Source organism: Strigops habroptila, chromosome 8, assembly GCF_004027225.2.
Source record: "Strigops habroptila isolate Jane chromosome 8, bStrHab1.2.pri, whole genome shotgun sequence".
NCBI lineage: Eukaryota > Metazoa > Chordata > Aves > Psittaciformes > Psittacidae > Strigops > Strigops habroptila.
In genome coordinates, this window is record NC_044284.2 from 43,606,227 (window position 1) to 43,622,652 (window position 16,426).

The 16,426-nt window shown below is 54.4% G+C and overlaps 2 protein-coding genes across 4 annotated transcripts; one reads left to right on the forward strand and one right to left on the reverse strand.

Annotated features, from left to right (window-relative positions):
- Positions 1-5: 5 nt before the first annotated feature.
- Positions 6-8,478, forward strand: PRDX6 (peroxiredoxin 6). The gene is made up of 5 exons (XM_030493784.1): positions 6-206; positions 1,396-1,552; positions 6,074-6,220; positions 6,830-6,976; positions 7,777-8,478. Exons 1-5 carry the CDS (start codon positions 70-72, stop codon positions 7,906-7,908), a joined length of 720 nt encoding a protein of 239 aa, XP_030349644.1. The 5' UTR covers positions 6-69; the 3' UTR covers positions 7,909-8,478.
- A 1,493-nt stretch (positions 8,479-9,971) lies between these two features.
- FAM78B (family with sequence similarity 78 member B) lies at positions 9,972-16,414 on the reverse strand. 3 transcript variants are annotated; one of them, XM_030493781.1, is made up of 3 exons: positions 15,998-16,414; positions 14,048-14,590; positions 13,704-13,788 (listed from the first exon to the last, which is right to left on the reverse strand). In XM_030493781.1, the coding sequence occupies exons 1-2, from the start codon at positions 16,258-16,260 to the stop codon at positions 14,068-14,070; spliced, it is 786 nt and encodes a 261-aa protein (XP_030349641.1). In that variant the 5' UTR covers positions 16,261-16,414; the 3' UTR covers positions 13,704-13,788; positions 14,048-14,067. The 3 variants fall into 3 exon arrangements, with proteins under 3 accessions (XP_030349640.1, XP_030349642.1, XP_030349641.1); XM_030493780.1 differs by having other exon boundaries at positions 9,972-14,590; XM_030493782.1 differs by lacking the exon at positions 15,998-16,414 and adding an exon at positions 15,495-15,986 and having other exon boundaries at positions 9,972-14,590.
- Between the last annotated feature and the right edge of the window lie 12 nt (positions 16,415-16,426).

Here is a 16,426-nt window from a genome sequence, read left to right on the forward strand (position 1 = left end):
AAGCGCCGGGGCCGCCCATCATGTGACAGCCCAGGGCCCCCGCCAGCCAAGGGGGCCGTGGCCCCGCGCATGCGCAGAGGCGGCGCCGCAGGAGCCGGGGCGGCGGGTTCAGCCATGCCGGGGTTGCTGCTGGGCGACGAGGCGCCCAACTTCGAGGCGGACACCACGCACGGGCGAATCCGCTTCCACGACTTCCTGGGAGACTCGTGAGCACCGGGGGAAGGAGGATCGGGAGTGGGGGAGCTCGGCGGGACGGCGTCAGGGCCGGCCCAGGGGAAAGGGGCCGCTCGCCAGGCAGCAGCGTGGGGCAGGGTCCCGGGGGCCAGTTGCCCGCCGCCGGGACTGGCTTCGGGCGCCGAGAGAGAAGAGTTTGTTTCCAGATGGGCACGGCGGTGCACTGCCCGTCCCGGGTGGGAGCCTGGCCGGCTTCTCCCAAAAATGTTTGTTTTCCCCCCGTGGGGCAGCCGCGGGGTGTGTGACAGGGGCCGGCGGCCGGTCACCGCCGTGTGCCAGGGGAGCGCGGTGGCGAGGGGCACGCAGGCCCCGCCGAGCGGGGGGAGCCGCCTCTCCCCATCCTTCCTGCGGGCTGCGCGGCCAGAGGGCCGGCAGAGCGCACCGCGGGTGAGCCGAGCCCCGAGGAGAGCGAAGACGGGCTCTGAAAACGGCAGAGCCCGGGCAAGGGCAGAACCAGGCTTGCCAGGGCACCTCTCAGTCCGGGGCAGTCCCAGAGATCAGCTCGTATGTCACGTACGTCCCGTACGTCCCTCGAGAGTGAGCCTGGGCTTGCGAAGGTGTGTGATCGAGCAGTGGCAAAGGGCTGTGGTCCTGTTGGAGCCACTTGTTGAAAGTGGAAAGCCACATGTCTTTGGGCGCTGTTTCCCTGCAAAGCCTGTTGCTCCATTTCTGGCTGGAGCAGGAGGGTGCTGGCACAGCACATTTAGGACTCGCTTCCTGCAGCGCTTGGCAGGCTTGAATCAGCATTTGAGTCTGCTTCTGTCGGTGTTGTGAGCTTGGGCAAATGGGGAGAAAAGAACCCTCTTAGTGAGAAAATAAGCAGCAGAGCTTCTTAAAACTGTATGTTCCAGCCTGAGCACCCACATGATAGCTTTCTTGGGCAGCTTCTACTTGGGTTTTTGCTGCCTTCCCCTCCCCCAAGTAGTATACGTATTGTATAAAGAGACTTGTAGCACTGGGTCGCTGCCCTGTAAGTTCTGTTGGTGAGCTATCTGCAGGGCGCCCCACTGTATCCCCCCAGCTCTGTTCCCAATTCTCTAAGACAGAGATGAGCTGTTGCCGCAGTAGTCTCCGTGCAGTACAATCTGTACAGCTTTTTGTCTGTGGTACAAACCGAAACAACATGTCGCCCTAACACCATCTCCTGCTTTCTTCTTTCAGATGGGGCATCCTTTTCTCCCACCCGCGGGACTTCACACCCGTCTGCACCACAGAGCTTGGCCGGGCAGCAAAGCTGGCCTCTGAGTTCAGCAAGCGCAATGTGAAGATGATCGCCCTCTCCATTGACAGCGTCCAAGACCACATGTGCTGGAGTAAGGTATGGGGTATGAGGAGGCGCAAGGGGAGCTTGCACTGCTGCCTTTGCTCTGAAGGCCAGAGGAAGAGCCCACATAGAACAAAGCACAGGCTCAGAACTGCATATCTCAAATCCTAGAGCACATAGGATAGGAGTCGCTAAAATTGAGAGCAGGAATAGGAAGGTCTGCTCCATCTTCTTGGAGCACTCCAGAAAGTCCAGGGCACTTAAGGTACTAACACTTTGAAGCAGGAGGAAAATGGTATTACTGCTCTCCCACCAATACCTGAAAGAGTAAAACATAAGTGAAGGTGGTGCCAAAGCTTGAAGGAAGGCAGTCTCTGCATAGACCCTCAAAAAGTTCTGTAATAAAACAGGAAAGGAGGCATCAGAAGTGAACAGGCAGTCTTCAAAGGGTGCAATTCATGCCCAGGCAGGGAAAAGAAAACAGAGAACAAAGAGGGACATGTTAAACTTAAAACCACAAGTAGGAGAATGTTAAATATAAAACCACCATAAAAGGAGTATTTAAAAAAAAAAAAAAAAAAGGGAACGAAATAGCTTGCTGAAAGAACATAAAAGAAACTAATTAAAAACTTCAGATGCGGCCTCAGCAGTGGTGCGCTGCCAGGGAGAAAGATTCCAGGGCTCATAGGTGGCAAGGGTGTAAAATGAGCATTTCAGACGGATATGGCCAGAGGATAAAAATCCCTGGGTGAATAACCTGCTGCTTTCTTTGCTCTTAACGTTGAGAATATTTTCACATTTTCCAGGGGTAAGACGTGCATGCAATAAGAGGTAGTAAAAGTGAGAAATTTCCACACTCCAACATTGTTTCACGACTGACTGGCTTTAGAAATTACTTAATTGCCTTTTTGCTTGAATTGACCTTTGTACCTGAGGGGTGCGTGGCTGATGTCCCACCAGGCCTCAGAAAGGCCTGGGAAAACCGGCGTACAAATCCCACCCCAGTAAGTGAGATTTCCATGCCTGGCAAACTGGCTGAAACCAGCAGTTAGATTAGCAGATAACATCCCATTCAATATAGCAGAAAGTTTGTGCTTTTGTAAGGGAGTCTTATCTCATGGTTGGCTAAAGCCATGTGAAGTTATTGCTGGCTTTACGAAGTCTTAAAATTTCCAAGAAGCTTTCAACAAAAGCAGCGTTGTGAAGGGCAGGCTCTTTTCTGCCCGGAAACAGGAGGAGGTGGTAAGTTGTGTCAAAGGAGGGAAGCAGTGAGCTCCCTCGAGGGTCTGCAGGGATGCATGGGGTTCAGCACACTCAGGTGATCTGGAAAAGATAAGAACAACGAGCTGACTTTGCTGACACTATGGAATTATTTAGCACAACCTCAGGTAAAATCAGAAGAAGGTGCAGAACAGTCTGTCGACACTAACTGATGGGAGGCAGAGTAGCATATTTAGAAAACCTTCCAGAACAAGCACAGAGAAAGGCAAAGGACAGCAGTTCAAGCTGCAGTGAGCTTTCTGTCAGGCTGGGAGAGGCCTCACAGGTAGTGGTTTGGAAATGTCAGCTCAGCACCTATCGAAAAGAAAACTCTGGAGGTCCCTCAGAGCAAAAGATCCAACTGGTGAGGACAAATCCATAGCAGACTGGAGCCTTCCATGCAGCCTGTGTTTGAAATAATCTATCTCACAGGCTACCGGAGAACAAGAAAAGGTGCAGAGGGGAAATAAAGCTGCCTGCAGATTTGGACAGGTCTGCTTCAGTGCAGAGCAGCTGGGGCTCTTTAGCCTGGGAACAGGAGGACATGTCAGGCTGCGACACTGTCAGCAGTATGGGGAGCAATGAACCTCCATGCGTGCATCATGGAGGGTATAAGAGAGGACACGAATGTGATTTCTCTGCTCGTAGACCTTGCCTATACACGTGATCCTTTTCCTTTGTCCTTGACAAAGCTTAAAAGAACTTCAGATAACGTGAAAAGCTAAACTGGGAAGGCAAGTGTTTGGGCCTACCACAAGGCTGAGACTGGGGAAAGTGCCCTAAAGGTTCTCCTGCCCAGCCACAGGGGAAAAAAGAGCTTAACAGAGATACAAAGCCTTGGCAGAAGCTGCCTGTCTGGACAAAAGCAGACTTCATTAAATGTTAGACTGAAATCTAGAAACTGCAGTTTCTTTCACTAGATCTTAGAAGTCCTTGGGGTGAGCAAAACTTCGGGCAAGCCTCTCTGTGCAGCACTCCTTTACATACCTATGCTTTCTTTTTGGATGAAGCCTCTAGCAGTAGTGAGAGGATGAAGCTGTTTTTATCTGGAGCACAGCCTGTGAGGAAGCAAGTGGGCAGGAGAGATGGCTGAAATTCTGCATGAAACAACAAATAAACTTCTGCTTGCTTTGCTGCCAAATTTCAGTGGGCAGATGGGGCCTGAAAGGTGAGACCAGAATATACCAAATAATTCTGATTTTACTGCTCAGCTCCGCTTTCCCAGTCAAAGATGTCACTGCTGTTCTTAGCCATCCCTAGCCAAGACCCAGAGGCTTGCTTCAGGACTCAGAGCAAGCCTGTAGCTCAGCCAGGGTTTGATCCCACTCTCCTACCTCCCCTGTCTCTGCAGTGCTTCTCCAAGGATTGGCTGAATGCATGAGCTCTGTAAGCAGCATTGACTGACATGTGCTATGCATGTCAGAGAACGCTTCAATGCTCTCTTTGGCTACTGATGCCTTCACCTTGGTGAGTCAGGAGTGAATAAATCACTGCAGTGATGTCTGGTTTCAGCTTGGACGCTGGAAAGAAAATAATTCACAGGGGAGTAAGCGTGTTTTGGGTGTCTTATTGCAAAATAGGGTGGGGTTTATTAGGCTGTTTTGTACAGAGATCCCCAGGTCATGAAATTACGTGCATTTGGGAATGAGTTACAGTCCATAGGATTCAGATATTGCTTCTCAGAAACTCTCTTCATCCTCTAGCCCCCACTCTGAAAAGAGGAGGGGGGGATGTCACTGTCTGACCTTCATCTACAGCCTCCTGTGACACTGTGGGGCATTGCATCTGGGCTGGCCTCTCCAGCTTTGCTTTCCTTCCCTACTCTGCTTTGACAAGGCAGGTCTGCAGGAGAACAGAACCAGTTCCTTCCTTCCAAGGCAGGCCTGACCACAACACAGCCAAGATAAACAGCCCCTTTTTGCTGTGTACTGCTGACTCAGAAAGACTTTGGGAGAATGCAAGTGAAAAGCTGGAAAGGAAACCTCTTGCCACGTGTGCGCCACTTGACCTGCTTGCAGCATCCTGAGCAGCTGGGGGCAGCTTTACAACCCCTTCTGCCTGCACATGCTGCCTCTGCCATGCTGGGCAGGAGTGGGCAGTGCCAAGGGGCAGCATGTCCAACCCTGCCATCCTTGAGTTCCTCTGAGCAGGACCCAGCCTTTTCCCCTATGTTCAAAGCCTGGGGAAGGCAAAGAGACTTGTACATTCAAATGATCAGCTCAGAAGATAACACACCACAGTGGTGTGTGGGAAGCTTGTGTCAGCGCTGGAGCCAGTTTTGTCTCCTTGTAGCATAAAGAGGATGGAAGGAATGGGCAGCTCTGTTCTGGGGCAGAAACTGCAGATTAAACTTGCTTTAATGTTGGCAGCTGATCTGCTTGTGCTGCCTTGAGCAGGCTTGTCCCAGCCCTGCCATGGCTCAGCGTGACCTGTATGGGTGGTACTGCAAACTACAAGACTAATCTGACTGCTTTGGCCAAGTCCAGACCAGACTCAGAGACGCTCAAAATACAGTTTCGCTGTGAAACAGGTTAAGTTTGGACTAGCACAGGGAACAACCTCATGAACTATGGTCACAAGGGAGAGCCTGCAAAGCTGTGGAAGAGTTTTGTCCTGTCCCAGCCACAGTTCACCTGCACTCAGACTTTCTCTCCGTTTTCAAGAGTGACTTGCTCAGTGGAACTAGTTCCTCATATAAGACATGTGAGGTGTTCAACACATTACCTTTGTTAGCTTTAGAGTTGCTTGTTTGATCTGTCACTAGAGAAACTGTACCTTAAGAGTACAGTCCAGTTCAGGAGTGACACCAACACATCTGTCAGTAGTGCTAGATTACTTACTGGGAGAGGGTGGGAAGAGGGACACCTCTGTTCTCAGGGAAAGGTGGTTAAATCTCCCTGTGTCACTAGCATGGGCAGGACTTCCCTATTTCTCCATACCCACTGCCTGGGAAAAATAGCTGGTCCACAGGCAGTTCCAGAAGTGAGCCACAGGGTGTGAGCGTAGACAGCCTAACAACTAACCTCTAAGAATGCGGCAAAGTCCAGCCTGGCATGAAGGTTTCTGGTTTGTCACCTGGTTTCTGGAAGCAGAGAAACTTCATGGAAGGCTGTGCTGTCCCAGCCTGCAACCTTTGGGCCAAGTAAGTCACAAGCTCCTGTAGAGCAGCTGCTGAACACATTTCTTCATGGCCCCTTGCAGGAGCTTGCCTCACACACATAAAGTCTGTGGGAAGATCTCCCTGTCTGGCCTCTGCCTCCTGTGGTGGTACCCACAACAAGGAGCACGAGCATGCCAATGGTTTTGTCTCTGCAGGACATCAATGCATACAATGGGGGACAACCTGAGGAGAAACTCCCCTTCCCCATCATTGCTGATCCGAACCGGGAGCTGGCTGTCAAGCTGGGCATGCTGGACCCAGATGAGCGGGACAAGGACGGCATACCCCTGACTGCTCGCGTGGTGAGTACCTTGCCCTGGAGCACTGCTGCACAGCAGCCTTCTCAGCAGTAGGCTTCACCTGCTGTCCTGCCCACTGTCTGTGTGGCTGGGCTTGAAGACAGAGGCAGCTTACGTGGATAGGCATGACCATCGTCAAGAGCGAGGTTGGCTTCCTTGGGATAGATCCATGGGGTGTGCTGCAGGAACAGGTGGTGTGAACAGGAACATGGGGTGTGCCAGCTGTGGCCTGCTGGCAGCAGCTCCATCTTCCTGGAGCTGGCAGCAACTCCATCCACCAGCTCATCCTGGCTGCGCCTGTCCTAACACAGAGGGGAGAAAAGAGCTTGGTCTGCTGGACTCCCATGCTTGCCTTAGAAAGGCACAGGTCAAGGGGAAGAAACATTTCAAGTAGCAAACCAATGTGGCATTGCATACAGGAGCACCCAGAGTAAACACTGTGTTCCCTGGGCATCACTTGTTGCTCTAGATCCTCACCATGGCATCTCCCCTGTCCCAACACCTTTGATCAAGCATGCCACCTCCCAGGAAAGGGAGGAGCAGCAGGGCTGAGCAGGTCCAGCAGGCCAGTTGGATTTTACCCAGTCCCTGATCCTGTCTCCCTGTACTCAGGTGTTCGTTTTTGGCCCGGATAAGAAGCTGAAACTCTCCATACTGTACCCAGCCACCACTGGGAGAAACTTTGATGAGATCCTGAGAGTGGTGGACTCCCTGCAGCTGACAGCATACAAGAAAGTTGCTACCCCTGTGGACTGGAAGGTGAGGAGGGTGCAAAGCTCACAGCTGGGCACTGAAAACATCCATTGAAACATCAACCAGCCTCCCTTGGAGGGAGACTCACAGGGTGGGGAAAGCTGCTGAGGTCCTGGGGTAGATTCCAGCCCAGGCCCCAGGGCTGCTGCAGTCTGGAATCAGCCATAAGAACCTCCCTTCCCAGCCCTCAGTGCCCAGTGCCAATAAATACTCAGCTTGGCCTTTCTGGCTATCAGTGCTTGAGCTTTGGGCCAAGGCAGGTCTTGCCCTGTGATAAGGCAGGGCATTACCAGGTGTCAGCGTGCCTAAGTCTGCTCAAAGCCAGCACAGCAGCAGGCATGGGGCACCCTTCTCTGCGCCCACTCACTGCTCTCCTGCCTTTGAGCAGTGAGGGCCAGGAAGGGCCAGCATGGGCACAGCCCAAATTTACCCAGGATGTACACAGCAGAGACCTGTCCTCATGGAAGATTACTAGTTGAAGTTGCTTAGTTTTTGTCCCTCCTGCATCTTAAGAGATGCCCAAATTCCCCTCGTTACTCCCTGTTCCCGTGGGAGTGCTGTGGGAAAGAGCTGGCCTGTGGGATCCCATTGGCAGGGCTGGCAGAAGGCACGGTTCTCCCTTTCGGTGTCACCCATACCTCCTGGTGTAGCTCCCACTCAGTCCTCACTGCCAGCTCCAGGCAGAGCTGCAGGGGACGTGCCTGGGGCACTGGGGCTGAGTGTTCCTGGGGAGACAGGGATGTGCCAGCTCTGTGCAAGCCTGCCAAGCTCCTCTGCTGCGCTCACGGTTCCTATTTGCTCCTCAGCCTGGTGACAGTGTCATGGTCGTGCCCACCTTACCTGATGAGGAAGCCAAGAAGCTCTTTCCCAAAGGAGTCTTCACAAAGGACCTCCCATCGGGCAAGAAGTACCTGCGTTATACCCCGCAGCCGGAGTGAGCGGGTCTGACCAACCATCCTGCACATCAGTTGGCATCAGGAGCCTTTCTTATGCCCAGCTCCTGCTTCCCTAACACTGTGCAACCAGCAGCCTCGTACCATCACACTGATGATGCACCACAATACTAAACCAATCCTCCCCATCCCTTTCACCCCCCACATCTTCTAAAAACTAAATTCTTGCCTTGAATCAGCCCCACAAGGAAGAGGTTAGCAGATCAGTGGGGGCTTCAGGGCTTGTGCTGTGGAGTCTCTCCTGTTCAGAACCAGCCGAGCTTTTCCCGGAGGCACAGTGAGAAGCCTGGTGTCAGCAGCCAGGCCCCAGCGGGGTGTCCTGCTCGGTTCACACACCTCCCATCAGGGAGTTTTGGGGGCTCCAAACTGCTGTGTGCCTTTCAGAGCAGCTGTCACTAATGCATTAACACCTTTATCTGGTCCTGTGCGCAGGGGCGGAGCTGCAGAGCCAAATCTCTCACTTCTTACTGCTTTTTCATCTCTTGCTGGAAGTTGTTTTCAGGTTTTAGGGAAGAGGGAATAGAGCGAATAAACTGATCAGTAGTACCTGCAGTATCCCCTGTCTGCCTCTGCTGGCATCCATGGCACCCTGCACCATTTACTTTGTTCCCTTGTGGCCGTGCTGCTGGGATGTGTGCCCATGTTCCTGGGTGGGTGGCAGTGGCACAGGCTGACCTTGTTCTTGCTCTGTACATAAGGCACTTTGGAAACACAGGTTGTCCCAGGACAGTCTCAGACAAGGCAGCGGGGCCCAGGGGCAGTCGTGCTGCCCCTGCTTTAGGGCAGAGGCTCAGTGGTGGGAAGGAGGCAATACCTGCTCTGGGAACATGCCTCAGCCTGGACTGTGTAAGAAGCTGGGTGGGGGGCATCCTCCACTGCTTCCCAGGGCATGAGTGGGCATGATACAAGCCATGCGAACTCCTCCCTGCTCTCCCATACCTACATCTCAGGGATTGTGAAGAGATGAGCAATGTTTTAATAGAACACTAGAGAAGAAACCTGCTCTCTGAATAGCACATAGGCTGTCTGCCAGCGTCTCTCAGTGCCCAGTGCACTAAGAAATTGGCTGGCTCAGGGCACAAATCTACCCCACAGCAAGTGGGGACTAGTAGGGTTGGTGCTCATGGTGAGCAACACACTGGATGCAATGAGATACCCTCCAGCATTCCGCAGACCCTAATACTGGGGCGGCACTGGGCATGTTGCCCATCAGTCCTTGGAAAACATCCAGAGCCACCAGCTCCTCCTGCCAGCCATCGCTGTCCTCCTTCACACCAGCATGCAGGCCAAGCCACCCTGAGCACATCCTTCCCCAAACACGGCTGTGTTTCAGAGAGCTCCCCCTTTCATTACTAAAAAGAAGTGGTTATATTAATTACCTTCAGGAACTATAGAGTGAATATTGGTATTTTTTCCCCAAATAACTTTTAAATGAACCTGTATTATCCCTATGTATTATTTTTACTAGAAGATAAAAACACCTGGGTTGAATTTTGTTCCCCCTCTTTCACTGTGCAAGAAGTGGGAGGGGGAACTGCAATTTAAGGGGAAACCTCTCTTCTGTGTAGTTGTCAGCCTTATAGAGCTTGGTGGCTTCCCTAGTTCCCCACAGCTGGGCTGCACAAGCTCCTGGGTTTCTTGCTGTTCCCTCAGCACACAGCCCTCCTCTTGATCTGGTTTCCTAAGGGAAAAAGGGCTGCCTGCTTCCTGCCCTGAGTTCTCCAGCCAACTGCCCAATTTTCTGGAAGCTTGAGGACACAGCTCCATGGCAAACTTTGTGCAAACAGGCTGCTCTGAGCATCCCCTGGGAAAGGGCACTGCAGGGTGAGCACAACTTCTCTGGGACACCAGAGAAGCCACCTGCAAGTCAGGACAAGGGAGAATGAGTCTTCCCATCAGACCCAGGGGCTTAAAGCTGGTAGGGGCAGACACTGTTCCCACTGCTGAGGCAGGCAGGGACTGACAGCCCATGAATTCCTGCCTGTTCCCACACACTGCTGTGGCCCCAGAGGTGCAAACCAGCCAGACGGACTCAAGCAAACACAGGGTTTGGTTCCAGTACAGCTCGAGTGGTTTTCTTTTAATCCCAGAGAAGTAAAATGCAACATTTGTTGGTAATACCATCCAGAGACAGAAGTCCAAGCCCCCTACTCAGTAAAGTCATTTGTGTTTAAGGCACTCTGCAAAACCAGCTTTCCTCTTCTCTTTCCAATTTTCCCCACGCGGCAGCAGAATACCTGGTTTGGTCTTTTCTCCATAGTGACATCCACGCATCCTGGCTCTTCTCACCATCTCCGGGAATTGGCAACAGCAAATCCAGCAGGAGCCGACACAGAAATGCCAGGAGGCCAGATCAGTGAATACAGATGGGCACAGGAAGGAGCACAATGCCCAGGGAGGGGGCACTGGGCTTCGAGCTTCTGCAGGAAAAGGACAGGCACTGGGTGTCCTCCCTGCAAGCACCGATGCGATTCCCCTTCCTTTTCTCCACCTGGCTCCAAAAGGAAATGGGAGTGGGGGGGCCTTCAATCATCCCTCCCCAGCGGTGCTCCCAAACACGCAGCAGCACCCCAAAACGCAGGGGGCTGGGGGGGGGGACCCAGCTGCCCCCACCATGCAGCAGAAATGACCCCCCAACTTCCAGCCGTCAATAAATAACAATAAATAACTTAAACCTCAAATAAATAAATAAATAAATAAATAAATACGTAAATAGCTAGATAAATAAATAAGTGACCCAAGGACAGGGTGGAGGGGAACGGGCACCCCAAGGCTCAGGGCAAGGGGAACGTGCGGGTGGGCATTTCCATGACCTGCTCCTCCCTGAGATAACGGGGTGCTAGTGCGAAAGGGGGGTGTAGGGAAGGCATCCCATGGTGCGGTTGGGCAACTGAACCCAGGGGTCTGGGTACTCGTCCCTGGGATGGGCTCTGCAGCCGGGGCTCCCGCTCCAGGTCCGCAACAGTATGGCTGCAGGCCACAGGGATGTGAGCCAAACCCAGACTTGCACACTGGAGCTCTCCCCTGCTGCCTCCCTCTCTCCCTCCCTCCCTCCCTCTCCTCCCCTTCACTTGAGCATCAAGAGCCCTGTGCCTGGGCTCCACCAGTGAGTGCTACTGAGCTCACCCAGCACCTACAGCCAAAGGGAACACACACCTTTTGCGAACATGCAAACTGTCTGCATGTTTCTGCAAACTATGTTTGCAAGGTTTTGTTTTGGGTTTTTTTTTTTCTTTTTTAACAGGGAAATGCCCATGTAGACAACCCACACATCAAACCCAGCGAAGTGCATCAAACAGAGTTAAGTGCATCAAATCCAGCCATCAGAAAAGGAGCAGGCACTGAAGGCCAGCAAAAGCCCAAAGGGGTGAGCACAGGCGTGGCCCCGGGGCTCAGCCAGAGCCTGCCTGCAGGCTGGGGCAGCCCTGGGAGCTCAGGCACAGGGCTATGGCCAGGCACGGAGCCCGACACCAGCACCAGGCAGCACCAAGCACCTCCCTGGGGACGTTGCAGACATACATGGACAGAAATGGCAGCCACTGCTGTCCCAGTGTGGCAGCAGATGATGCGTGGAGGCTCTGGCCATCCAGCACATCCCAATGAATTCAACAGCACCCCTCACCAGCATCCCCACTCTCTCAGCCAGTGGGCACGACAGTGATGCCACAGCAGCTCTCCAGGCTGACGGCCGCACACAGCACCCAAGTCCCGGCCCTTCCCCACGGGTTTTGGGTTCCCACTTGTTGGGGAACCTCTTCCACTGGCTTTTTAGCTCTGATGCTGCCAGAGACATTTCTGTCCCACTGGGTCAACAGTACACATCTGCCTTATTTCCAACCAAAAGGTACTTATCCCTTCTCCTCTCACAAAGACTAAAGAAAATTGTATTTAAAGTTTCTAACCCCTCTCCACACATGCTTTTTGAGAAACAAAACATCAGTGACAGCAAAAACTGCCATCAATCCCATATCAGAACAAAACCATGGGCAGAGTCTCATAAGAGTGGGATATCTTCCCACATTGGCAAGCTCCCAGTGGAACTTTTGCTCCAGAAAACACAGCAAACCAAGGCTCAGAGCCCCCTCTCCCTCGAAACGTTTCTCAACGCAAGGCTGTAGCCCCCAGCAAAACCCAGGTGTAGGCACCAAAAGCAGCAGGTTCCCAGCCCATAGTGAGGCCAAGCAGGAGGAGCAGGACCACTGGCCCCAGCATGGGGAACTGTGCGTCAAGGCGTCAAAATGCAACACTCCCAAAGGGAAAAATAAATAAAGAATCCACTCAGCAGCAAACACTACTGAGAATAATAAATAGCACAGGGATTTCACATGGAATTTTTGGTCTAAGATGCCTGGGGAGCTCCTTTGCTGGTAGGGACCAGGGTGCACATCCTGCCCTGGAAAAGCACAAGTCATGGCTGAAGCTTTGCAGGAGGTCTGCCACGCTGTGCACAGCGATGCCACAGAGATGTGCCACCACACGGTGGGGAGCAAAGCAGTGCTGAGGGCAGCGCTACTAATACCACACAAAAGGCTTTGCATGGAAGTGCCAAACACAGGGACCCTCCCCAGGCTCTCCTGGCAGTGGGGCAGAAGATGGAACCCTCCCAGTGGGAATTATCCACATCCCCAGGGCAGTGCAAACCTCTCATGGCATGAAGGCAGGGGCATGAGCTGGACGAGCCATAGGGCTCATGCCAGGGCAGAGGACGGAGCAGAGAAAGCAGCGAAAGTCATAACCACCTGCCCAGGAGCAATGGAGCGCCTGTGGCATCAGCAGTGCAGCCATGGCTTACACCTCTGCTGCATCTCGAGGGCAAGGTACTGGGAGTTGCAGGTTGCAGCCCACAGCACCACACCACCCTGTGGACCAGAGGATGCCAGCCATCCAGGCAGCAAGGAGAAAGGCAAATAAAACCCCGTTACCCTCCAAGCACCTGCAGCAGCAGGAGGCAATGCCCAGGCAGCATGCTCACCTCTCCTTCCCAGGCAAAGCCAGGCCTGCCTTGCACAGCGTTTGCTCACCTCCCTGCATCCAACCCATGGAAAGGAAACCCCCATCCCTGCAGAGCCTGGGGAGTTACTGCAAGGCATCCCGTCTTCTCCATCAGCGTCCCTGCCAGTAGCCATCCTGCTCTGTGGGTGGCTGAGAAGGAGGAGAGTCTCCACCTGAGCCAGAATTTGTATGGAAAATGAGCAAGCACCCAACCTCTTGCAAAGGACTTGGGCCTGCAGTGGAAGTCTGTGAGTCCCAGGGCATCTCCAAGCTGGTTTGGGTACCCCACACACAGTCAGTGAGTACCTGGGCAGGGTGAACAGGCACTGCTCCTGATTTCTCACTCGGCTGAGAATCGATTTTGCTCCTGTAAGAGAAGGGTCGGCGGGATTTGGGGGGAGATGGGGGTTGAGGAACTGCAAAGGTCTAGTGCACCTTAAAACGAAAGGACATCTAACCTGCCCTTAGGTCTCACTCCAAGACAGAAAAGAGCTATGGCATCTCCTACACTCACAACTACTCCAAACACACCCAGACGCATGCAAAACATGTCCCACTTCCCCTCAGCTGCGGAAAACCCCTCCCAGGCAGTGGTACCGGCCAGCACCAGGCTCCAGCCCACCACCCAGCACTGGTAGCTCCCGCTCCACTCCCGGGCCCCCTGCCCAGTCCCAGCGGGCAGGGCCAGGGGTCGATTATCGATCCAAATGCATAGGTATAGACACCGCGGGGACACCCATGATCCAGTGGGAAGGGTCACCACAGGAGCCCTCCACGTCCAGCAGACACGGTCTCCGCTTCTACCTCCAGCTGGGTGGAAAGCAACATTTGCCGCCAGCATGGTTTGATCGCACTCATGCTCCTTGCATTGCCCTGCAAGGAAAGATGACTCATTTAGGTCAGACAGCCTCTTTGCCAGCCACAAGCCCCTAGAAGTACTTGATTCTGCTTCCTGGGAAATCCTCCAGCTCAGTAATCCCCCTTCCATATGCCCGTGCCAGCCAGGCTCTCTTTCTGACTAAGAAGGAGGTGCATTTCCAACCACAGCTACAAAGGCAGGAGAACCCAAGAGGTCTGCTTTGCCCAGGAACCCCATTCGTTTGCAGCAGGCTGACAGCTCCCAAGTCCTCACATGTGCGCCCTGGCGCTGATCTACTTGGGAGGTATCACAACTATAGGCTGGCCTCGCTTGGGTCTCCACATGAGGACTTGGGCATCGTTGGCATTGGGTTTCACTAGTGCATTTGGTGGGATGGGCTCCATCCTGCTGAGGATCCGGGGCTGCTCCTGCTGAGTCCTTCCCACCAGCCGTGCCCGCTGCCCCAGCAGCTGCATGGGATCAACCTCAATGTCCACTCTCATCCTCCACTTTATAGTCTGCAAGATGATCTTTTCCTTGGTGGTGGTGTTCATGGCCACCAGCCACGTAGTAAAGCTCTGGTCCCTTTTAATCCTGGTCAGCAGCGGCACGTTACTGTTACTTACAGGGACCGCCCACGTCACGCTGGGGTAGAAATTGTCATTCATGCTCACTGAGAACCTGGAGATCTTGTTAGTGGGCCCGACCAGGGTCACAGTTTCTGTGGTGTTTCCGTACCAGGGGTAGCTCACGCCATCCGAATCACTAATGGCTTTTACTCTTCCTTCTCGCAGGTCGGGCAGCTCCCAGCTTGACCTAGTGAACGGGAAAGGAAATGCCAGGTTAGCAGGGAAACAGCAGCAGCAGCGCCCAGCAAGCAACATGGAGGCAAGCAGTATGGGGACTGTCTCCCTGCCTGCAGTAAGCTTTCAAGGACCTCATTTAAGAACAAATTTGGCTTCAGTACCTTCGCTGAGCCCTCACGGCCAGCTGAAGCCTTTGCTCTGCCAGCACAACACTATTTTAATTAACCTGCAATCAAACCAACTGGGCCAAAACTCATTGCTGGGTGTCTCTGGGGTCACTCTCTCCTTAATTAACTCCTGGGCTGGAGAACAGCCTTCTCCATCCATCAGCTGCAGCACTGTGGCCGCAGCACTGGCCCCTTCCTGCAATAAAAGTCTGTGATTTTAAGGTCTGTAAATACACACGTCTGCACAGAGGCACATACAATAATTAGATATCACAATTACGCCTGCTGCTGGTGCAATGAAATCCCTGCAATATGGCTGGGGGGGAAATTCCAGCCCAAATCTTGGCTGACAACCATGTTAGCAACACTGCAGGGCTACAGCAAGGGAGACAATCACCACGTGGCAATTACAAGCAGGGAGCTCTGGTAAAACCTCCCGCCGAGTCCAAGCTCTGGCTCCAAATGCATCTGGAGCTACCTGCAAGTGGCCACCATCCCCCTGACAAGTGACAATCTCTGCTATCTCCCGTGTCCCCAGGTGCTCCAGTGCCACACACAAATGAATCTGCCACGATGCAAGGACACGAGCAGGCAGCACCCCCAGTGCCTGCGCACACTGCTCTGCCTGGCGCCCTGGGCAACCTGCAGAATGGACCCCTCCAGGCATTTCCAGACCCATCTTGCACCACCCCTTTCAAACGGCAAAAGACACAATAATAGAGCCAACAGCTTTACCCCCCAAGTCACCAGCGCAGTCGGCCTTGGGAAAAGTTGGTTTCCAGCAGCCATTTCTGCACAGCACTGCACAGCTTCCCCCTTTCAACAAGCCCAGGCAGCAACTCCCCCAGCACACCTGCACTCATGACACAGCCCCACAAAAACCAGCCACTTGACAAGGACAGAGACCACCAAGCCCTCGCATGAGCGAGCTTCAGGCCACCCAGCTGGTGCACGAGGGCCAGGGCACAGCGGGGTCAGGTCTGATGGGGCAGGTGCTGGGGTGAAGGTAACACCCGTGCATGGCTGTGGGTGCAGGCATCGGGTGCAGGTGCAACACCCGGTGCCCGGGGGTGCTGCATTCAGGATGCCCACGCTGGGTGCTGAGGCGCCCATGCCATGCCCAAGCCGGTGCACACCGTGGGGCCTCTGCATCCCCGCTCCCGCCCAGTGCGGCCGGGGCGCCATGCCCGGTGCCAGGTCCCGTCCCCCCACCCCAGCGCGGTGGTGCCAGCGGCGGTGCCGGTGCTCACACGCCGAGGTCGCTGTAGGTGTTGTAGAACTCCATGTGGTTGCAGGCCTGGATCCAGCCCACCACCCAGGTGTGCCGCCGGGCGATGGGCGGCATGAGGACGCGGGCCGAGGCGCGGAAGTAGGGCGTGCGGTACCGCAGCACCACCGGCGAGCTCTCCTCGATGGCGGTGGCCGCTGGCTCGATGGTGGCCGACACGTCCGACACCACGATCTGCTCCCGACGCACCCGCGCCTTGCAGGCCACGCTCTGCAGGCACCCCATCGCCGCCGCCGAGCCGTCGTCACCCGCCGCCGCCGAGCCGCGGGGCCGGGGGGGCGGCCCGTCCCCCCGCCGCCGCACGCCCGCAGCCGCCGCGCATCGCCGCCCGCGCACCGGCGCCCGCACCGGCGCCGGCAGGGCGAAGGCGCCGTCGCCGCGCCTCTTGCGG

Bases quoted from the DNA above. Each gene is read 5' to 3' on its own strand.
- FAM78B (XM_030493780.1), bottom strand. From the start codon at position 16,260: ATGGGGTGCCTGCAGAGCGTGGCCTGCAAGGCGCGGGTGCGTCGGGAG. The intron at 14,591-15,997 runs GTGAGCACCGGC...CCCGTTCACTAG, and splicing joins ACCTACAGCGACCTCGGCGT to GTCAAGCTGGGAGCTGCCCG.
- PRDX6 (XM_030493784.1), top strand. From the start codon at position 70: ATGCGCAGAGGCGGCGCCGCAGGAGCCGGGGCGGCGGGTTCAGCCATG. The intron at 1,553-6,073 runs GTATGGGGTATG...TTGTCTCTGCAG, and splicing joins ACCACATGTGCTGGAGTAAG to GACATCAATGCATACAATGG. The intron at 6,221-6,829 runs GTGAGTACCTTG...CCCTGTACTCAG, and splicing joins TACCCCTGACTGCTCGCGTG to GTGTTCGTTTTTGGCCCGGA.